The sequence below is a fragment of the Hypoxylon trugodes genome, assembly GCF_022578975.1.
Source record: "Hypoxylon trugodes strain CBS 135444 unplaced genomic scaffold F4822scaffold_3, whole genome shotgun sequence".
Lineage (NCBI taxonomy): Eukaryota > Fungi > Ascomycota > Sordariomycetes > Xylariales > Hypoxylaceae > Hypoxylon > Hypoxylon trugodes.
The window spans coordinates 1,379,916-1,400,011 of NW_026250018.1; the positions used below are offsets into that span (position 1 = coordinate 1,379,916).

At 46.5% G+C, this 20,096-nt stretch overlaps 9 protein-coding genes across 9 annotated transcripts; 3 read left to right on the top strand and 6 right to left on the bottom strand.

Annotated features, from left to right (window-relative positions):
• Positions 1-614: 614 nt before the first annotated feature.
• F4822DRAFT_394799 (vacuolar protein 8) lies at positions 615-3,738 on the top strand. Its single transcript, XM_051457387.1, has 7 exons — positions 615-1,335; positions 1,403-1,488; positions 1,545-1,665; positions 1,780-1,893; positions 1,956-2,201; positions 2,257-3,006; positions 3,062-3,738. Exons 1-7 carry the CDS (start codon positions 1,308-1,310, stop codon positions 3,391-3,393), a joined length of 1,677 nt encoding a protein of 558 aa, XP_051316676.1. The 5' UTR covers positions 615-1,307; the 3' UTR covers positions 3,394-3,738.
• Positions 3,628-4,803, bottom strand: F4822DRAFT_394805 (LexA/Signal peptidase). Its single transcript, XM_051457388.1, has 2 exons — positions 4,250-4,803; positions 3,628-4,186 (listed from the first exon to the last, which is right to left on the bottom strand). The coding sequence occupies exons 1-2, from the start codon at positions 4,571-4,573 to the stop codon at positions 3,989-3,991; spliced, it is 522 nt and encodes a 173-aa protein (XP_051316677.1). The 5' UTR covers positions 4,574-4,803; the 3' UTR covers positions 3,628-3,988.
• Positions 4,804-4,915: 112 nt separating this feature from the next.
• Positions 4,916-6,213, top strand: F4822DRAFT_394817 (uncharacterized protein). Its single transcript, XM_051457389.1, has one exon. The coding sequence runs from the start codon at positions 5,144-5,146 to the stop codon at positions 6,005-6,007; it is 864 nt and encodes a 287-aa protein (XP_051316678.1). The 5' UTR covers positions 4,916-5,143; the 3' UTR covers positions 6,008-6,213.
• A 20-nt stretch (positions 6,214-6,233) lies between these two features.
• On the bottom strand, positions 6,234-8,168 carry F4822DRAFT_166499 (glycoside hydrolase family 76 protein). The gene is made up of 3 exons (XM_051453218.1): positions 7,859-8,168; positions 7,704-7,808; positions 6,234-7,653 (listed from the first exon to the last, which is right to left on the bottom strand). The coding sequence occupies exons 1-3, from the start codon at positions 7,941-7,943 to the stop codon at positions 6,461-6,463; spliced, it is 1,383 nt and encodes a 460-aa protein (XP_051316679.1). The 5' UTR covers positions 7,944-8,168; the 3' UTR covers positions 6,234-6,460.
• A 1,272-nt stretch (positions 8,169-9,440) lies between these two features.
• F4822DRAFT_426755 (nucleosome assembly protein) lies at positions 9,441-10,609 on the bottom strand (the record flags this gene model as incomplete). The annotated part of the gene is made up of 3 exons (XM_051460619.1): positions 9,441-9,571; positions 9,623-10,396; positions 10,516-10,609. 3 exons carry the CDS (start codon positions 10,607-10,609, stop codon positions 9,441-9,443), a joined length of 999 nt encoding a protein of 332 aa, XP_051316680.1.
• A 490-nt stretch (positions 10,610-11,099) lies between these two features.
• F4822DRAFT_426756 (uncharacterized protein) lies at positions 11,100-11,498 on the bottom strand (the record flags this gene model as incomplete). The annotated part of the gene is made up of 2 exons (XM_051460620.1): positions 11,100-11,296; positions 11,375-11,498. 2 exons carry the CDS (start codon positions 11,496-11,498, stop codon positions 11,100-11,102), a joined length of 321 nt encoding a protein of 106 aa, XP_051316681.1.
• Positions 11,499-12,840: 1,342 nt separating this feature from the next.
• F4822DRAFT_394829 (mitochondrial import inner membrane translocase, subunit Tim17/22) lies at positions 12,841-14,004 on the top strand. The gene is made up of 3 exons (XM_051457390.1): positions 12,841-13,039; positions 13,094-13,189; positions 13,259-14,004. The coding sequence occupies exons 1-3, from the start codon at positions 12,959-12,961 to the stop codon at positions 13,613-13,615; spliced, it is 534 nt and encodes a 177-aa protein (XP_051316682.1). The 5' UTR covers positions 12,841-12,958; the 3' UTR covers positions 13,616-14,004.
• A 443-nt stretch (positions 14,005-14,447) lies between these two features.
• Positions 14,448-15,838, bottom strand: F4822DRAFT_426758 (glycoside hydrolase family 16 protein; the record flags this gene model as incomplete). The annotated part of the gene is made up of 4 exons (XM_051460621.1): positions 14,448-14,545; positions 14,611-15,280; positions 15,333-15,433; positions 15,505-15,838. The coding sequence occupies 4 exons, from the start codon at positions 15,836-15,838 to the stop codon at positions 14,448-14,450; spliced, it is 1,203 nt and encodes a 400-aa protein (XP_051316683.1).
• A 1,501-nt stretch (positions 15,839-17,339) lies between these two features.
• Positions 17,340-19,517, bottom strand: F4822DRAFT_394832 (SKIP/SNW domain-containing protein). The gene is made up of 3 exons (XM_051457391.1): positions 18,807-19,517; positions 17,796-18,709; positions 17,340-17,737 (listed from the first exon to the last, which is right to left on the bottom strand). The coding sequence occupies exons 1-3, from the start codon at positions 19,453-19,455 to the stop codon at positions 17,564-17,566; spliced, it is 1,737 nt and encodes a 578-aa protein (XP_051316684.1). The 5' UTR covers positions 19,456-19,517; the 3' UTR covers positions 17,340-17,563.
• Positions 19,518-20,096: the final 579 nt, after the last annotated feature.

Here is a 20,096-nt window from a genome sequence, read left to right on the forward strand (position 1 = left end):
TGGGTAGTGGTGCTTAATACGTCAATTTGCACCTATTCCGTTAATCAATCTGAAGCTCTAAGTTTAGTACCTTCCACTCGCTTATGCAGCTGACATGTATATCTTTATGTAGATATGTACATGTCTACATATGTATTTTACGTTATGCTATTAGCAAACCAGGATGTAGAATTAAGTAATTACATATTTGAGCCAGCTCATAGATCCTTTATCTTCAATTAGCAAATATGTAAGTGTATGGATGTGCAGAACAGAAATACCTTTATAATCTTGTCATTTAGATACCCTTCAGCGTATCGGATAGGTGCAGGATATTACAGTATGTATAAACAGGGCGAACACCTTCTTAATTATACTAGGGGGTGTGTACCCACATAAAGTAGAAGCTCTAAGCCTGGAGGCAAGCTTTTCCCACCGAAACCTCCCGAGTCCAGTTCCACGAGAGGAAAGAAGAGGATTTGATCTACCCCCATGGAACCCACACTAACTGCGGCCTGCACCATTCCTTCCCTGTACGCAACCGCACAGCGCAAGCACTACCTAGAACAACTCCCTCCTAGACCCCAAGACCCCCCAAGCTAACGCTGCAGAAGCGGCAATAGCGCAGCAATTGCTATCATCCCAAGGTTAAGGATTACATATACATAGGGGAGTTTCCAAGTTGAAATGTGACTGGAGGGCCAACCAGGATTACCTCTTTTACCTTTTAACCTTTTAGTTTCCTTTTAGTCTAGTCTAGTGCATGTACCTATCCACGTTCATTACTGTACGTTGGAACCTGTCAAAAACCTCTTATTATCTACTACGCAACAACCGTTTTAAGAACTTCTGGTGCAACTTGCAACTTCGTAAACAATACAAACCACAACCCCCCAATGCAATAGGGTTCAACATCCCTTCCTCTTCCCCTCTCTCATTCCTACAACAACATCCCGCATGATTGAGGAGATGAGATATTAAGATAATTCTTCATCTCATCGTCCCGTTCCGTCGATGCATACAATCCGGCAGAATTATCGCCGCGTCGACCTGCACGAGATAACCCGACTACCCTAGCCTCTCACGAGGATACATCATAGGACCAATCTCCGGGGGGTACCTAGGTGGCAGGCAGGCTTATTTTGGCCCTCACACCAATCTATCAATCTTTTGAACCTATTCCGCCCATCAGAAGCTCAATCGACAACCACCAACGTATTGAATCCGATAATACCTCATTACCAACATCCATCCGTCTTTCCTACTCAATATCATCGTCGGAAACCAAAACAATCATCGATCACGATTCCCGCCTTTTACCCATAGCAATGGGGGCCTGCCAGTCATGTTGCGGAGGTACTATCATACCAACATTGTATCAACCAAAGCTTTACAAACGCTAATGATAATACGTACGATGCAGGCAAATCTCGCGATGGCCTATATGAGCCGGTATTAGCTGATAGCGAACGCGAAGCCGTTGCCGATCTACTCCAATACCTCGAGAACGTATGTTCTACGACTCCGATCCTTCCATCACCATTTTAAAGCTGACCATTTCCTAGCGCGGCGAGACCGACTTCTTCTCTGGCGAACCTCTTCGAGCCCTCAGCACCCTTGTTTTCTCCGACAACATCGACCTTCAAAGGAGTGCAAGTCTAACATTTGCCGAAATTACAGAGCGAGGTACGTGATGCTATCGAGGTGTAGATGGATGCGACATTACGTTATGGAGCTATCAAATCAGGACATCTTGACGTAGCTTTACGAAGCTGTTTCATTCGACTAATCATACCTCAGATGTTCGCGAGGTTGACCGTGATACGTTGGAACCTATTCTCTTCCTCCTTCAAAGCCCCGATATCGAAGTGCAAAGAGCAGCTAGCGCAGCGCTCGGAAACCTGGCCGTTAACAGTAAGTGCAACTCTACGATAAAGTCAATTACGTCTAGTCGTTTGTCTAACGGCATAACCTAGCCGAGAACAAGGTTTTAATTGTTCAACTTGGCGGCCTAACTCCCCTTATACGCCAAATGCTCTCCCCGAACGTCGAGGTCCAATGCAACGCTGTAGGATGTATTACCAATTTGGCAACCCATGAGGAGAACAAGGCCAAGATTGCGCGCTCGGGAGCTTTAGGTCCACTGACACGATTGGCTAAGTCAAGGGATATGAGGGTTCAACGTAATGCCACTGGCGCCCTTCTCAATATGACACATTCAGGTATGCGCCCAACTGCAATTTATTCGGCCCAGGTCATCCTAACAGTGCAATACAGATGAGAACCGACAACAACTTGTCAACGCCGGCGCCATCCCCGTACTCGTCCAACTCCTATCTTCTCCAGATGTCGATGTCCAATATTATTGCACGACAGCGCTCAGCAACATTGCCGTCGACGCTAACAACCGACGGAAACTAGCTGCGTCCGAAACAAAACTTGTTCAGTCGTTGGTCAACTTAATGGACTCGTCGTCTCCTAAGGTTCAATGCCAAGCTGCGCTGGCGCTTCGAAACTTAGCCTCGGATGAGAAATACCAGCTCGATATTGTTCGCGCCCAAGGCCTTAGTCCGCTCCTACGTCTACTTCAATCCTCTTACCTACCCTTAATTCTTTCCGCTGTCGCCTGCATACGGAACATATCTATCCACCCCCTTAACGAGTCTCCGATTATCGAAGCCGGTTTCTTAAAGCCTCTAGTCGACCTTCTAGGCTCTACGGATAACGAAGAAATTCAGTGTCACGCGATCTCAACCCTCCGAAATCTCGCCGCTAGCTCTGATCGGAACAAGGCCTTAGTTCTAGAAGCTGGTGCGGTGCAAAAATGCAAGCAACTTGTCTTGGATGTCCCAGTGACTGTTCAATCGGAAATGACGGCTGCCATCGCGGTTCTTGCCCTATCCGATGATCTCAAAACGCATCTACTTAATCTCGGTGTATTCGATGTTTTAATACCTCTGACGCATTCGCCTAGCATAGAGGTACAAGGAAATAGCGCCGCAGCACTCGGCAACCTATCGTCGAAAGGTATGTAATATTTCTAATTTATCAAATCATTGTGTGGTTTATTAACATATTGTAGTTGGCGACTACTCCATTTTCATCCAGGACTGGACGGAACCGAATGGTGGTATTCACGGTTACCTAAGCAGATTCTTAGCCAGTGGAGATGCTACCTTCCAACACATTGCCATTTGGACTCTCCTCCAGTTATTGGAATCCGAAGATAAGACATTGATTTCACATATTGGCAAGTCGGACTCCATCGTGGAGATGATTAAGCAAATCGCAAACCGACAGGTCGAATCTGATGGCGAATTTGACGAAGATGACGAGGGCGAAGTAATCAACCTTGCGCAGCGCTGCCTGGAGCTTCTCGGTCAGAGCATGTCGAAGGCGCATATAGAAGGATGAAGTGATGATAAAAGAGTTCCCCGACGGTCGTTACCAATTTTTCTTCTAATCCATTCTGCCTAGCTCCTTTCCTATGGGCGGCATTTCACACAGAGACGGTTGGTTCCGGTGTTCGAGGCGTATTTTATATAAGCAGGCAGGCATCTGTATTTCGTCCATGACAAAGGCTGCTTTGATATTTTTTTAGGGAAATGCATATCTTCATTGGGCGGCTCAAGTTGCGGATGGGTGTATTGTAGGTAGTATTCCTTGCCCAGGAATCTACCCTCGCGAAAGCGGAAACACTCAATCTCATTTGTACAGTACGGCGTATGCCGTTTTCAAAAAAAGAAAAACAACGACCGTTCGGTCAGTTGTTCCTAGCAGATCGCGCGTTACTTGTGTGTAAGCGTCAGGCGTGGGATTATTAAATTCTTGTAATTAGATTGCCCCTGTTCCTCAAAAAATGATATCCCGCATACTACCATCATGTTTTTGAGACGCCTCCTTGCAATGCAGACAAATAAATAGTCGTAATACAAGTATAATTAATACATATATACACATGATCTTCATAATGCAGCTTGATCCACGTGAATAGGTGAGAAAGGAGGCGTCATGTTTTAGGTGGATCTGAGGCTGGATGAAGCCCGCTTTCTATCTTCGTGAACCAGTTGAAGGGCCACCAGCCGTTTACCGCCACCTTGGCAACCACTTTGCCCTTTATGAGGGCCATAGGTAAGGGTCCGAAGTCGCGGCTATCCCGGGACCAGGGCAGGTTGTCGCCGACTATGTAGCAGTGACCTTTTGGGACCTGGGGAAGCATTAGTGGTTATGCCTCTTAAGATTTGTGATAGAATAAATTGAGATGAAATACCTGTATCATATTCTCACTCCCCACACCCGGTGAATTTAATAATACGTAATCCCCTGGCATGCCTAATACTCGTTTTATGCCCTCCTCGCCAGCCTTCACGGGGATCGAGTATACGACGCAGTCTCCGACACTTACACCACGGCCCCGTCGGTAGGAACGGTCGGTTACGAACCATTCGTCCATGATTAGGAATGTGGGGAGCATGGATGGACCCCAGCCGTACCCGCAGCTGTAGCCGTAGGTCACGGCGACGTGGCCTAGTGCGAGGGCTTTGATTGTGTATAGGAACACCCGGAATGGATGGCCTAGTATGGGGGGCGGCATTGTGGTGGTGACTTCGGGGGTATAGTTGAGAGATGAGCGTGTTTAAGTGAGGAGGGGAAGTTGCTGATGAGATGTGTCTTCGTTGACCGGTAGATTACATGGCTCTGTCGGTGTGTATGAGATGAATGAGTTTAAGGTGTACAAGCAAACCGTCACGGGTATTGATATCGACGCTATGATAAGTATATCTTCTAAGTCTTCAAGTCTAAGTCTATAAGTGTATGCAATATAGAATTGATAGATCATAAAAAGAGCATAAAAGAGCTTCATCACCATCAACTAAGCTTCAGTCTTGGCATCGAACCTTACCAGACCCCGGTTAGTGGGACGTAATCTGATTGGCTACTAAAACAGAGCTCCAGGTCTTCATTCCCGGTAACGAGAAATTCCACAGGCTTCTGGCCCAGTGTAGAATTAAACTAAACTAACTCAATTGCAAAACGAAGTTTGAAGTTTGAAACTTGCCATTCTTTCTTAAACAGCCTCATCATCTTGACACTTCTCCCGTATGACGAATGCCTTTCCCATAATAACTAACGAGTGAATCATTGGGCACATTCATTGGTTAGAATGGCGCAACCACGATGTTTAGCAAGCTCTTCGCCAGCACGAGCTCTCCATCGAGTTCTAGTCTCAGACCTTCTTAGCAGATCTACAAACCCCTCCTCAACAACAAAAGCACGACACGCGATATCTTCATACTACCTCTTCCCACCACGACTCTTCTCTACTTCAAGCCGCCTACCTTCAAATAGACCCGCACTCTCACTAATCGCGGCATCAAAAAGACAACATGTCCGCACACTCACCACAACACCCCCCCTTCAGCGCATCGACGCCTTCAAAAAACGCATAATCAACGACAAAATCCCCTACCAATGGATCCGCATCGCCTCCGCTCCCCCCGAAAACGCGCTCTCCTCGCCCCAACGCACAGACATAGTCCTCCGCTCCCTAAACCCGAAAACTCACACCTTACTCATGGTCGCCACGCCTCCAGAAACAACCTCCGAAAACGCGGATGAACCGCGCGCCGCTATATGTCGCATAATCGATAACGCAGCAGCTTCAGCGGCAGCAGCTGAGACCGAGCGATTAACCCGGCGTAAGGCTATTGATTCGAAGGAATTAGAATTCTCGTGGAGTATTGCGGGACACGATCTCGCGCATAAATTACGACGACTACGGGAGTTTTTGGATAAGGGATTAAACGTAGAAGTTATTCTCGCGAAGAAGAAAAAAGGACGGACGGCTACAAAAGAAGAAGCCCAAGCTGTGTTAGTCGCGGTTCGGGAAGCGGTTGCTAGTGTGGAGGGGGCGAAGGAGGTGAGGAAGATGGAGGGGAATGTGGGTGGGTTGGCGCGGTTGTATTTTGAGGGTGTTAGTGGGAAGAAGAAGAGTAAAAAGAAGCAGGAGGTTGCTGAGGAGGATTAGGGCGGTGCGGTGGTAGTCCCGTGAATACCGTAATAGGTTGCGACGACTACATGCGAGTGTCTAATATTTGGAGCAGAATAGCCAACTTATTGACCTCAGCTCTCAAAAGCATCATTGGTGTATATTTGCATCTAGAGCAATTGTTATACGATATACCATACACATAAATTCAAGATATAATAAATCACAACCTACGATTGATGTCTGCCACAATGTTTCTATACTCCCCTGTAGCAAGTATCAAAGCACAACTACAAGTTGCGAAAGACAATTGTAAATCGGTGGTGTATTATAGAAGTGCTTTCAAAGCAGGTATATCCAAAAGCTATCCCGGAACGCCGCCGGTGATGCTATTTACCAGGCACGTCCCATATATCATAATACCAGATTTTATTTCCTGGTGCTCTAGCAGGAGTCCTGCGAAAATAACCTCATATTCCTCATACGAATCTTCTATTCTTTCATTACAAAGAAAGATGCGCCTACAACGCTGAACGCAAAGGCTGTTGTCAAGAATCCGGCCGCCACCTTCTCCCCTATTGTGATCGGAGCCATAACCGGCATGTAGTCTTCCATAGGTCGGCCAGCGTTAGGATTGCCAACTGATGTACCGCCTGAATCCGCGGTTACAGGTGCCTTCACTGCCTGCTTCTTGATCATCGTATATTGTATGGCAGACAATGCACTCATTTGCTCGCCGACACCAACCAATCCATCGAAATTGGCCTTTTCTGTCCATTTGAAACCACAAGCCGTACCAGGTTGGCCCTTATACTGGGTAGCAGGTGGTGATCCAGAGCATTGTTGCGCAGCTGCTGCGGCATTTGACTGAACCAGCGGCATGAGCGTATCAAAGGTGAACGGTGCCATTTGTGATGCAGATGCCATCCACCTCATCAAATAACCCTTGAAGCTCTGTTGATCCTGATCACACTGGTTGAAGGATTCGCACGGTCGTTCCACCACAATTCCATCGTCGAAGAAAAAGTCGGTCGTCCTCTTCACCAGACCATCCACGCGCTGCTTCCAGGTATCGTTACCATCTGTAAAGTTGTACATCATGGCACTACCTTGAAGGAAAATGCCAGCGTTATAAGTCCACTGCGCCTTGTTCAATTCTGAGCAACCATCGTCTACACCAGCTCCATCATAAATGTTGAAGTCGGCATCAATAAATTTCACTTGCTCCATCCAATCCCAGACTTTCTCGGCCCAGTCGGCGTACGTTTGATTCCCTGTATATCTTGCTAATCGGGAAGCAATATTAAAAAAGCAACCGTTGGAGATCGAGTTCTTATAGTTGAAACCATTGTTGAATGTGAACACCTGCCATCGTAAACCTCCACCACACTTTTCGGTATCCCATCGAGTCACATATTCGTTGAAGACGGCTTGTACTAATGCCAACCATTGCGGCTGATCCTTCGGTGGATTCGGGAAGTTATTCTCTGTAGCAGTCATTGCTGCCATAGCCCAAAATCCTTGATCGTCGTTTCCTAATGATCTCGTTTGATTCTGTGGCATGTAATCACTATCTTCGCCTGCTTGGTGTTGCATTGCTTGCGTAGTCACGTCGTTATATGTCGAATCACCGGTGTAAAACCAATAGTCAACCAAGGTGCCAAACATAGCTCCCGCTTCCCACCCTGATACTAGTATAAGTAACAGTCATATCGTAGTGGGAGAGTTTACGTACAGAAATATGGATCAGGTAAGTTACCCGGTGTATCACCTGTGTTATTTCCTGTGTAGTATTTCAGTAAGCCGAAGGCGACAGTACTCGCTGCGTCCTTGATGGAGTCTGTTGGTCGTTAGCTAGATGACTTTGAGATCCCGATGGCCTGTACATACTGTCATCATTGAAGTCGACTTGTATGGCACCCGTTGCACCTGCCAGCAGGCTCACGAGGCCTGCCGCGCGAAGCGAAAATTGCATTATATAGAAGGAATGTTATCGAATGGAAGAAAAAGGAATGCAATGGGACTTTGCCCGCGAAAGGACTAGCCTTCGGACTGAGAAGGAAATTCGCTTTGCTCAAGACAACCACATGTCCCGAGATGAGTTACAAGCCGATAGAAAATCGAAGTATATCGACTGTATCCGAGGATCAATAGTCGGGATCGTAACTATTATTCTTGGCAAATCGAACTTCTATCCTCCCAAGTAACACGACACCAGCAAATTCACTCGCGCGGAACAAAACCCAAACAAAGTAAAAACTCGACCAGGAGCGAGGACGAAGAATAAGGACCGAAATGAAGGAAATATCAACGAAAGGTCGCCCGGCGAAACGAAACGAAAATGAGAGAAGCTTCAATCTAGAAGCAATAACGAAGAGAAGTGAAAAAAGTTGAAGGTGTGAGAGAACACAGACTCCCAAGAGAGATGGTTTACCTACCTGGGCAGAGCAGAGACAGGGTATCCAACTCCATGCTCCATAACAATGGTGGTAATAGAGTCTCCATCTCGAAGCGGAGTTACGGCAACTGTCAAACAATGGGACAAGACATAACGTCAATTACCTGGAATTGTCTAAGCTCGGTCCCTAGCTAATAATGTTCTGGGCGCAAAGCTCCATCTTGAGCCGTGAGGCTATGCTAGGTGAATCGGCATGCTGAAACCGTTCGAGTTCGATCTGTGCGGAACCCCCGTCTCAAAGCAGAAGTGACCGGGGTAAGAAGATCGCACAAGAGACGAGAATAGTCTTCGCATTGTAAATCCCGATAGTTCGTAGATCATCGTTCTGATTGATGTGAGAGTTTATTTGATATTATATTTGTTTAATCTTCAACATATGTGGATTGATGTTGTAAGTTGAAGAAGTTGTAAAAGTTGAAAGAGAAGTAGAAGTTAAAAAGTTGATAGTGATGAGCAAAATGGTGGGGAGGTTCCGTCTCTTACCCCTGTAACTGATTCACCTTAGGTCGCCCAGGTCGCCTAAGGTTGGAATAACCAGGAAATAGCCAGGGACCTTAAACGTAACCCCAAAGCTACAATGTATGTGCTTATGCAGCTTCTGACTTCCCGTCTCAACTTCAAAATTAAAAGGGACGATACTTGTATAAATCACCAAGCGACAGTATAATCACATTTGTATGTGGTTACTACTAAGCCACCATGTTGCGCGTAATCACACAAGAGACCTGATATGATATACTCAGGAGTTTGAGTAATCGGATAAGTCGGCTACATAACCAAGTTCACTGAATAATCAAAGTATTCTCGAAATTTTATTGTATTTTCGTTACGACATGAAGTCTACTCCGCGCACTCTATTAAAACCTATCACCTTTTTGTTTGGTATCGAAACCCCTGCAGACCACCGTACCCCTCTAAGCGTCATCAGCGCTTACCATAAACCCTCGGCTACCGTGTGCGAACTGTGAGAATAATGAGATTAGAAATCTTTTGTTGGATCTTGAAAACGGGCGTTTAAGCTTTTCGCTTCTTTGATGGGGGTTGGGCACCATTGGCTTTAGGCTTCTCGTCAGCGTCGCCCATCTCTTCATCCTCGTCCTCATCTTCAAAGTCTACATCGCTACCGTCAAGTTCTTGGGCTTGTGCTTCGAGTATGTTAGCAATTGAAGATATCTTAATATGTTGAATTAACTTACTGAAGTACTTGATGGCGTTGGGCCAGAGGTCATCGCTGAATGCAAGAGCGACTTCTTCACCGTCGGGGAATACCTCAAGCGCATAGGGGTCTTCCTCCTCGTCATCCTCCTCTTCTTCTTCATCGACCTCTTTGAGATCGGGGATCTCGCCAGCCGCTCTCGCAGCTCGCTCCTTCTGCTCTTTCTCCCATGCGACCTTGCTCTCTTCCTCGGATACGTTCAAACCTCGGTAAGAGAACCAGCAGAAGAAGGAAAATCCACCCAGGCCGGTCTTCTCGATCTTCTCCTTCAACGCCTTCTCATCAGGAGTGTAGTCCTTCTCCTTCTTGATCTTAGTGCTGTCTGACGGGCCTTGCTTCTTGTTGTTCTCCCAGACCTTCAAGACTAGGTCGCTGATTCCCTGGGTAAGATCCTTCTCGGGCGACTTCCACTTGATGGGGACCGGCTCACTGACTAGACCAGCATCGCCATCCTTGGATAGGCGGTACCAGAACTTCTTCTCGAGGACCTTGTCTTCAAACCACTCATTGTCGGCGAACTCTAGCTTGATGGATACACTGCGAGGGTCACCCTTGCCGCCGTCCTCAATCTCAAAGTGAGAAACCGAGAGGGATTTCAATGAGGAAAGGAGCACCTCAGAGTCGGTAGGCTGGATGTACTGGTCTAGATCCGGGGGCGCCTGCTCGAAAACCAAGGCCCAGAAGTTGTCGATCTTGGGAATCAACTTGGCTCTCTTCTCATACAAAGGCTTGCTGAGAGCGACTTGTTGGCGGACTAGTAAGTTTGTTAGTATGCATTTGCAGCACTCGAGGCCGAGCCTTATCGTATGCGATGAACCTGTAGCACCCAGGCGTACTTTGAATTCATCGGGTCGAAACATTGTGAAAACTTACTGATCTCAACCTCTACATCTTCGAATTCCTTCTCCAGTTCCATCAACTCCTCGAAGGAAGCGATCGCAACCTCAACATCAGTCTCTTCCGCCATTGCAATATTTAGTATTTATGAAGGTGGTAAGTTAAACGATTGACTCGAGAGGTTTGAAATTTTTGTGAAGATGGCGTGTAGCACAGCTTAAGTATGTAAATAACACAAGAAATTTTCCGTGAAAAAAATACTTGCGATCAAGGAAAAAAAAAATTCTCGTCGATCCAATATGATCTGTCATTGGTTGGCGGGGTTAAAGGTACAAGACCCCTGGCTATTGCACCTATTGTTACCGTCGAAACAAACAAAAAGTTAGGTACCTCTCCGCAATTTGTCTTGGCAAGGGTCTATATCCGTAGTTTGATTTCTACCGATGCCATGGCGCTATACCTTTAGATATCACTGATTAACCTTTAACAGTAAGGTCACTTGCCCAATAGAGATTAACGTACAAAGTCGTACTAAATTTGGACGGGAATTATATCAATTTATTCCAATTATCTCGTCGGATATCAACCTTGAAAGTACCCCTCGAACCCCTCCAATTCTTCTAATGATCCTTGACTCTGCCACTCCAGCTGCTGAAATGGGTGTAAAGCAGCCCTATGCACGCACCTAAGATACCCGCTAGAATCTGTAGTTTAAACATGGCGTAGCCACCGGTGCCTGCGCTCTGTAAAAAGGCGAATAGACTTCGTGAAGCAATGATACCTCCGATGCTTCTGTTCCAAGAGGCAGCTCGCGAGCCTAGAGGTAACCCTAGTTAGTAAATGGAAGCTTAACAAACATTAGTTGCAATGATATGGAGGGTATCTAGCTACTTACGTGGAACTACACCACGAGCTCCAAATCCAAATACAGCGAGGATAATGGGCACTGAGACCACTCCGATGATAATACCGGCGAACATGCTAAACGCGCCGGAGTCTTCTTGCATGCTGAAATCCATAGTGATAAGTATTGGTACTGTTGTGATGATCTGATGACAGCGGCAGTTTTGAACGATGGTTTAGACGATGTTAGTTTTTGTTGTTTCTGGTTCTGAAGAAAGTCTGGTGAAGTTTGAGAAATTAAATATATAGAAAATTGGATTCGAGTCACAAAAAAGCGGTAGCCGAAGTTGGGCAAAATAGGAAGTTGATGGTTGCATAAGTGAAGGACATGTGATCTACTTAGTCATCATGATTTCCTTTAAGTAGGTTATCTTCCTTGCCTACTCATGTAGATAGAACTTCCTTCCTTAGACATCATAATACACATCGTCTCACCCCCATTACTTTGCTTTACTTGTTATATTGTTTTTCATTTACGTACGTACCTACCAACAGAAGTTTTTTTTTTTTTCTCTTCTACTCACGTCTCCTGGAGGTGTTAAAGTCGAAGCTCCGCAGCGCGGAATGACGATATCAACAGCAACGCTTCTCAACGGCTACGTTTAAGGATACCTGACGTATATCACATTTCTATGGGAAGGCCTATTAGGTCTAAAGTCCGTGCGGTGAATGTCAAGCGTTGACCGTAAAATTCTTGTCTCCGGATCACAGCCTGGCAGGCGTGTGACCAATCCAATAACGATTAAAAGAAACCCCCAAAGATTGCCCCAACGACGCCAGCTACAGCTTTGAAAGCCACTGCACCGGCACCACCCATCCCAGCGCTCTGAATAGTGTGGCCATTTTCTAATCTTGTGGTGTGGAATTTATTAGACATTGAGGTAGTGATAGTTGCGACGCGTTCTTGATTGTTTTTCTTAAGTTGGGTTGAAGACACAAGCGTGCTACTAATAAGGATATAAGACAAGGAGGAGACCTCCAGTGACGAATTCCTAAGCTATAAATATTAGAATGATGACGCACGTTGAACGACGTAGAGATAGTAGATATTATCGCCGCTTTAAGAAGGTTTGAACGGTGGTCACTCACTGGGTGCCGACCTACATCTAGCCATTCGCATCTCGTCAAGTATCAAAAGTCTTAGGACAGCGTCAAGGCCAAACAAGTCACCATCTTTAATGCATAGCACCATCAACGGAGAACAGCATCTCATACTCCTAGTGGCCGAAGGAGGGGTGAGAAATTGAGACATGGCTGCTTATAAGCACATCATATATATTAATTATCTGTATCTCGAATCGAGTCCCGAAGGTTTAAGATAGCACGCGGGTAGGGGTGGGTCGATGTAGACCCCTGCGTGTAATTTAAGTGGATCTCTGTACCGAAACTCAGATGCTAGTCGGATAGTGGATAGGGACAGATCCGGGCCCATTATTAGAGGGCGGTCGCAACTAGCAGAAAAATAATTATCTTCGATCCTTATCGCATATACACTCGCCCTACAATACTACGTCGTCGCTGAAAGTCACATCCTTATTCTACTTCTTTCCTCTTTTTACTAACCAGAGCTTGCAAGATGAACGGCTTACCTGGAGCTGGAGCTGGAGGTCCTCCGGGACCGGGACAATATGACCCCAACGATCCTAACATCAAGCGGGTTCGTCTTCCCCTCTTCAGCCGACATCACAATCCATTAACCTAGTTAACGCAGTTAAATGCAATGATGGAGTCCTGCTTCGGCAAAGCCGCCGTCTCTGGCGTAATGGGTTTCGGCATGGGCGGACTCTTCGGAATGTTCATGGCCTCCGTACGTCTCCTCCCTCCCCATTCCCCCCATCTCCTCTCTAACACTAACCTCTAACAACCCCCCTAACAGATGTCCTACGACACACCCTTCCACACCCCCGGCGGTCCGGGCACAACCGCCCAACCCATAACCTCGCTCCCCCTACGCCAACAACTAAAAGTCGGCTTCAAAGACATGGGAACACGCTCCTACAGCACAGCCAAAAACTTCGGACTCGTGGGTCTCATGTTCGCGGGTATAGAGTGTGGGATCGAGGGATACCGCGCTAAGAACGATATGTTAAACGGTACCGCTGCGGGATGTTTGACTGGTGGAATATTAGCGCGAAGCGGTGGACCTACGGCCGTTGCGGGTGGATGTGCCGCGTTCGCGGCGTTTAGTGCGGCGATTGATGCGTGGTTGCGGCAGCCGAAGGATGATGAATAGATGGAAGAGATTTGAAAATGAGGGTGTATAATTAAAACGATATACATGAGGACAGCTCCTAAAGCGGCTTCTCGGTATTGGAATGGCGTTGGGTCGGGGCTTGCATAACATCAGAGGCGTTCCGGTTTCCGCGGGTGTATAGATGAAAAGGGGATTCGGTCACATTCTCCACTTACGATCTCGATGTGTATAGAAGTTATCGCGGAGTAACTACTCTGGTCTGGTGCGATATGCCAATCGATAAACCAGCGTTATATGTGATACTAATGACAATGTTCACAAACGCATCCCCGTGCATTAGAGACTTTTTATAGTCTATTATTAATGGAGTTTAGACGACTCAAGTGAAAGCTGTGTATATTACGTTTACTATGGCAGCTATTGCATACTACCACAATTTACTTAATAGCAGGTCCGCACGTTTCGAAGAGTACTTGACTTGCACCCATGTTGCCAATCTCAAGCCCACACCCATCATCAATTGCTTGTATTAAAGCCAGAATGAAACACAACGATGAATGCGAGTATTAAGCATAATCGCTTAAAATTAACTGTCTACTTGCCTAATAATACCGAATACTAAGGTATGTATAGCGGCAATTCGCTTGATATCTTACATACCGCCCCGTTGGATCGTCCTTTTGTCGTACAAAATTCTTCGCATGCCCTTTATCCTCATAGTACAACCAGGAACACTCATAAAGCCCTTCTATCCCTGCTGATCCTTCCCTCGTTTTATTCATCAGTAACAATATCCGAAAACCGCACCAAAAACCACCAACTCCAAAAATGTTTATTCATTAATTTAGGTCATGGAGAATTGAGGATTCAATTAGGAAGCCTTGTAAATATCGAATGCTCCGAATTCCCAGAACGCATTGGTGAAGGCAGTCGGGTTATTGGCGACATAATCGGTACAATTACTCGGGCCTATAAACAATTAGTAATTGAATTTCTAGAAATAATTATGTCCAAATGAATTCATGAGAACTTACAGCCACTTTGCGCGTAAACATTACCAGCATATTGTCCGCAGAGATCGATATTGACAATAATGCTTTGGTTTCGGAAATGAGAACTGATATCGCAGTCCGTGTTCGGGAAGTCAGCGGTGGCTGAGCCCCATGTACTTGGATCCGGGTTCTGAGCCGTGATATCCGCGGGGATACCATTCCTTCCGAACTGCCAGATTCGAATTCCTTCGTTTCGCCATTCGACCGCCGTAACACCGCCCTGCGCATCGTTGTAGGAACTACCGTAGCTATCGCCAGAGCCTCTAACTCCGCACCCAGCATTGTCGTCGGTGGCATTGTAACAATCTTTTGAAATTGTTGAACCGCTCATGATGCGCTTCACGTTCATTTTGCATTGGTCTGTTGTGTGGAGCGTCATTTGATTGCCATCTGTAGCTTTATTCACAGCTTCCATGACGTCGATTTCTCCGTTATCCGGCCAATTGTTGGGATCGACAAGCCACAACGCCGGCCATGTTCCACATCCGAAGGGTGTGTGCTTCACGTCGAAAATGAAGAGACCATTGTCATATTGCGCCTTGGATTCAACGCGCACTGAAAAGCGCCCAGTCGAGGCATCAGGGCTAGAACTAGGACCAACACTGGTGTCGACCTTCAATACTGCCGAATCGGTGGTCGCATATGTGAGGTTCTAGTCAAATAATTAGTATGGCATGGGGGAAACTGATTAATTCTAGACATACCAACGATGTAGCTTGCTCTTTCGGAACATAGTGAACGAAACCCTGAGCGGGATCGTATCCGGTGAAATAATTGAAATTGTCGAAGAAATTCGTCCCAGTGTCTGGATTCGCGGTTAGCTAAGTTGACAACTTATTATACATATAATTTTGAAGTAAGTAATTGGCGGCATACATTGCTCTGATAAGGAATAATTGAGTGGTGTGTAGTCCGGGTATCGATTAGCCTTGGTGACCTCGACCGGGACGACTACGACGATAACGATGATGATAGCTAGGATCGCCACGACGATAGCCCAGGTTCTTTTCCGCCAGTACTTCGGTTTATACCAGGGTTGAGCTGGTTCGTAAGCCATATTATTTTGTCGGGGCGGATGTGGCAGCTGCCGTTCGGAAGAGTAGTAGCCTGGTGGTGGACCGGATATCAATTCGACTGGACCATCAGCATCTCTCACTTGGAAAGAAGAAGGCACGGGCTTCCTCGGAACGTTGGAATTCTCCCAACCCATATTTGTAGAGATTCTTGCTGCACAAATAAGCTCGTAAAATAGGCACCTATTAAAGTATGCTTGGCGACCGATTAAAGACGGGATGTGAGTAATATCAAACTGCGCCGCAAAGTTGCCAATAACCAGAAAGGGAAAGAAGGTAACTTTTTACGCCCGAGCTTGTTTTTTCTCCTCTTTCTTCTTTTCTGCTTCTAATGAGTTCAAGGACCTGCCTAGGATTGTGGATTTCGAGGCTTCTAGCCGCTGTGTTAATGTTGATGTCTATGTTAAATTGTATTCAGAGAGGGAAAAAGTGGTTGGTATGTGGTAAGTTTTATGGCGTTGCTTGATGTGGCATGTAAAAAAAGGTTGTTGGGCGGTTAGAAGGTTAGATGGACCGACTTAAGTTTTATTCAGGTACCTAATCGAGTAAACGCTTTTGGTTATCACACGCAGTAACCACCAGAATGGCTAGAAGTGGTAGCGACAATACGAGGTTAGCCCCTCGTTTATTCTTAAAAACCCTCCGAGCTACAGATATCCTGCATGTTGTACTTGTACTCTGGGGATGGTACCACCAATACATATGTAGTAGATACAGCTTGAGAGGTACATAACTAAAGCTACCTGGCCAACCAATTCCAACTTTTTACTTGCACACACACTTCTTTCACCTACCAAACTCGCAAAACACCTCCAAGGTAGGGAGAACTGGAGAACCAAAAAAAGAGCTGACGCGTTGGAAGTTCCACGTTCGGTCCGTTCAAGTAACTAACCATGCCGATGACGCCGGCCCTATCTCCCGGGTCTACCTTAGTGGCTCGATGGTTCAGTACGCTAATGATATCAGATATCTGATCAAGTTTTCTTTCTTTGTATCCCTATTTTGATGTTCCTCTAATGAATACAGACGAATACAGATTAAACGCATCTACCCGTTGACGACTATCGACAAACAATCTTCGCCATGATTCCACACAGGGAATATCCTTGCTGCCTAATGAATCATTCCAGATCTCAGGATGCATATCGGTATCGGGTTTTATCCAACAAGCCCGTAGGTACACGTACATGTACCCAAGTACCTAGACATTTAACTGCTACGAAATAGCGTTGCGGGTCCTTGCAGAGCGTTTCGCAGGGGTTCGATCCGCGCTACGATCCAGCACTGCCTCCGCCGATGACGTGCCGCTAGCCCTTAATTGATACTATCTCTAGCCCTCGGTACCCTAGAAACCATCCATTGGGGGCCAACGTGGTTAACGGAGTAAGATGCCAAGATATAGCTCGTGTTCTGGAACCTCTCTGCTCTCCTATCGATACGTATACGATGCACGAACGTACGACGTACGACGAACCAAATAGGTATAGGCGAACAAATTCGACGCGTTGTAACCCGCCAGCATCCAAAAACGACTAGACTCGCGAAATAGCTACGAGAGCATATACTTGCGGATTTAAGGGTACACGGCAAATGGGAATCTGATAACATATGCATGATTAAAGTCACGATAAAACCAATAATTCCTTCCATAATCTCGGGTCTCTATTATATGCGGTTGGTCAACCTGTCTTACAGACCAACAAGGCATGTCAGCACCATACAAAACTGAAGTAGGCGCTGATGCTGCTATACATTCCACTGTGAAAATGGAAACTAATGTCACAAAACACCTCGAGCGCTCGGATGACCTCTCCCAAGGTGGTGTATATGTACAACAGAGAATAACCGGGATATAAGAGTTTTCAATCCTCGTCCTCATCGACTCGAGCACGTTTCGGCTGCCTCGATTCTCCCTCTTGTAATCCGTAGCCTCTTTTTGACGAAGAGCTTTGATCCACCTCAGCCATAAACTTGTCCATTTGGAAAGGATCATTACCGCCAACTTCCTTCTCGAATTGAACTGGCCCTTCTCGCGCCTGTTTTAATTTGAATTAGTAAGATTTAATCATAGAAGAAACATTTGGAGTAACTAACCTCAGCGTCGCCGGCCCCTTTAAACGTCCCCTTACCCAATACCTCACCGAATCGACTCGTTTTCTGGATTTTGGCCATTTCTCGATCTCCGGCTCCTTCATCTTCGTATTCGTCCATGTTTTGACTCGGTCGGTATATACTGCTAATAGCATCCTGAGCGGCAAATAACGGCTTATCATAAGGATTATCCTCGTTGAACCCACTGTCGAAACCACTAGACTGATTAAATAAACGTGAGTCGTACATGGACTCGGCTTGCTGAGTGGGTTTCGCCAGACCAAGCGCAATCTTCTCGGATATGTCACGGTTTTGTTCTCGCGCCATAACCTGGACTCGTCTCTCGGCTCCCATGCGAGACTGGCGGAGCTTGCGCTCTTCCTCTCGCCGCTTCTCTTGGCGAGCCTTTTCTCTTTCGCGAATCTCCGAATCCTCACTATCCGATCCGGATTCGGAGTAGCTATAGCTGCGTGAACGCGAACGAGATCGCGAATCGCGGGACGTCCTTGAGTCGCGACGTTTCGAAGGACCACCGCGTTCTTCCCGAGCCTTTTGTGCAAGCATGCGCAAATTTTCTTCCTTCTGCGCCTTCTCTTTTTCTGCGAGCCTCTGTTGCATGAGCGCTCGTTGCCGGACTTCTTCGCGGGCGTGCCGATCCGCCATAAAGAGCGCCTCGGAGAATTGCGCGAACTTGTCGTTGATCGCGACATCTTGTAATCCTCTTCCATCTGCTGCTAATCGCTTGTCAAGTGGAACTGTGAAACCCTTGGGATTCTTCCAATTCGATACTGGAGGTGGGATCTTCCACATCTCTTGGTCTTCGGCGGTCAATTTTCGCGGTGGTGAGTGCATAACGGGCGGCGGAGGACTCGGGGGGCCTCGCGGAATCTTTTTGTGTTTAAATTTAGGTGGTTCCACTGTAGAATATGAGGTTAGTAATTGAAGCGTCGGAAATATGAATTGTATGCCATTCCAAGAAAACAGAGAGAAAAGTAGAGATGAGATTATACGTACTAGGATCTCTTTGTCTTTCCACGATTTTCATAATACGGTCTTGCTTCTTAGAGTTGTCGCCCATTTGATTTGCCGGTGTATATCGTACGAATGTGGGATCTTTTCGCGATCCAACATTAACATTCTTCGGTTTCTGAGCCGCTACAGCGCCGCTAACCAGCGCTGCGAGAGCTTTCGCTGTTTTTTCTGTTGTTTCCGCCACCTCTTGCTCGCTAGGCCTCTCCAAGTTAATCTCGCCGGCATCTGCGCGTTGTCGAAGCGGTATTAGATCCTTAAATGACGCGTGAACTATTCTTCCCTCGGCGTGTCCCTGTTTCGCAATGGCATCGTACTTGACTTTACCCTGAGCATCGACTTGAATCGCTAAAGCATTGCTTGTATTTGACTCTTTGCCCATCGACAAAGGATATTGCGCGACTGGGATTTCTGGAAAAGCACCGCCATCGCCGAAATCTTCTTGTCCTCGCGGTCGCCATCCTGCTCGTTGGCCGTAGGGCGGTGGTCCCGTTCTTCGTAGGACGATCTGCGATTCATCTATTTGACCGGCTCCAACAATCCGAGGACCGCGTTGTTGGGCGTGCACGGGGATATCTTCATCTTCACCTGTGTACTTCGGCTTCGGTAAAGCAGCCGCGAGCGACGCTGCCATGGTGGGTGTAGAAGTTGTGGTTGCTCGGAAAATGTCAGGCGAAGTTTGCAGGTCTTCATAAGTCAAAGGTGCGGTACGTGCTTGTTAGCTTTGCTGAAATCCTGCCAGAATATATTTAAAGTGGGTCCTTTGGTGTGGCGGGACCGCTTTCCAGCCACAGTTCTTCCAATTGCAAATGAAGTACCTATGTACCCGGGTACTCGCAACACGACTGGGACGGAGTAGTTCTAATGGACTGTGGGCATATCTGATAATATATATAGTTTTAAGATTGAATTGTTCTCTTGCGCAGTTTTCGGGTCTGCTTTTGAGTGCTTAAATAGCCGTCGACCGCGACCTCTCAGACAATAGTCACGCCGCTAGGTACACAGTAGAGCTACGGAATACGGTAAATTTTGGGGCATGTTATAAAGTGCCGTTAGCTATTCGGATTACTCATATCAAAAGACAAGTGCAATAAGTATAAGCCAGCTGTTCTGACTTGCTTGAATTACTTGCGTAAACTATATGACTAGAGACCATGGCGCGTTCCAAAACGTGAGCTTCTCTTGTATAATTGACTTGACTTCCAGTCTAGCTGATGATTCCCACCCTATTTTTGACTCCTATGATACATAAAACGTAAGGTGCCAATGCCAACC

What these genes read in the sequence shown, in the direction of transcription:
- F4822DRAFT_394799 (XM_051457387.1), top strand. Translation starts at nt 1,308, where the DNA reads ATGGGGGCCTGCCAGTCATGTTGCGGAG. An exon ending in CTGCCAGTCATGTTGCGGAG is followed by an intron (nt 1,336 to 1,402) that starts GTACTATCATAC and finishes CGTACGATGCAG; the next exon opens with GCAAATCTCGCGATGGCCTA. An exon ending in CGGAAACCTGGCCGTTAACA is followed by an intron (nt 1,894 to 1,955) that starts GTAAGTGCAACT and finishes GGCATAACCTAG; the next exon opens with CCGAGAACAAGGTTTTAATT.
- F4822DRAFT_394805 (XM_051457388.1), bottom strand. Translation starts at nt 4,573, where the DNA reads ATGCCGCCCCCCATACTAGGCCATCCATTCCGGGTGTTCCTATACACA. An exon ending in GGAGTGAGAATATGATACAG is followed by an intron (nt 4,187 to 4,249) that starts GTATTTCATCTC and finishes ATGCTTCCCCAG; the next exon opens with GTCCCAAAAGGTCACTGCTA.
- F4822DRAFT_394817 (XM_051457389.1), top strand. Translation starts at nt 5,144, where the DNA reads ATGGCGCAACCACGATGTTTAGCAAGCTCTTCGCCAGCACGAGCTCTC.
- F4822DRAFT_166499 (XM_051453218.1), bottom strand. Translation starts at nt 7,943, where the DNA reads ATGCAATTTTCGCTTCGCGCGGCAGGCCTCGTGAGCCTGCTGGCAGGT. An exon ending in AGTCGACTTCAATGATGACA is followed by an intron (nt 7,809 to 7,858) that starts GTATGTACAGGC and finishes AACGACCAACAG; the next exon opens with ACTCCATCAAGGACGCAGCG. An exon ending in CTTACCTGATCCATATTTCT is followed by an intron (nt 7,654 to 7,703) that starts GTACGTAAACTC and finishes TACTAGTATCAG; the next exon opens with GGTGGGAAGCGGGAGCTATG.
- F4822DRAFT_394829 (XM_051457390.1), top strand. Translation starts at nt 12,959, where the DNA reads ATGAACGGCTTACCTGGAGCTGGAGCTGGAGGTCCTCCGGGACCGGGA. An exon ending in ACGATCCTAACATCAAGCGG is followed by an intron (nt 13,040 to 13,093) that starts GTTCGTCTTCCC and finishes TAGTTAACGCAG; the next exon opens with TTAAATGCAATGATGGAGTC. An exon ending in TCGGAATGTTCATGGCCTCC is followed by an intron (nt 13,190 to 13,258) that starts GTACGTCTCCTC and finishes CCCCCCTAACAG; the next exon opens with ATGTCCTACGACACACCCTT.
- F4822DRAFT_394832 (XM_051457391.1), bottom strand. Translation starts at nt 19,455, where the DNA reads ATGGCAGCGTCGCTCGCGGCTGCTTTACCGAAGCCGAAGTACACAGGT. An exon ending in GGAAAGACAAAGAGATCCTA is followed by an intron (nt 18,710 to 18,806) that starts GTACGTATAATC and finishes CATATTCTACAG; the next exon opens with TGGAACCACCTAAATTTAAA. An exon ending in AAGGGGCCGGCGACGCTGAG is followed by an intron (nt 17,738 to 17,795) that starts GTTAGTTACTCC and finishes AAATTAAAACAG; the next exon opens with GCGCGAGAAGGGCCAGTTCA.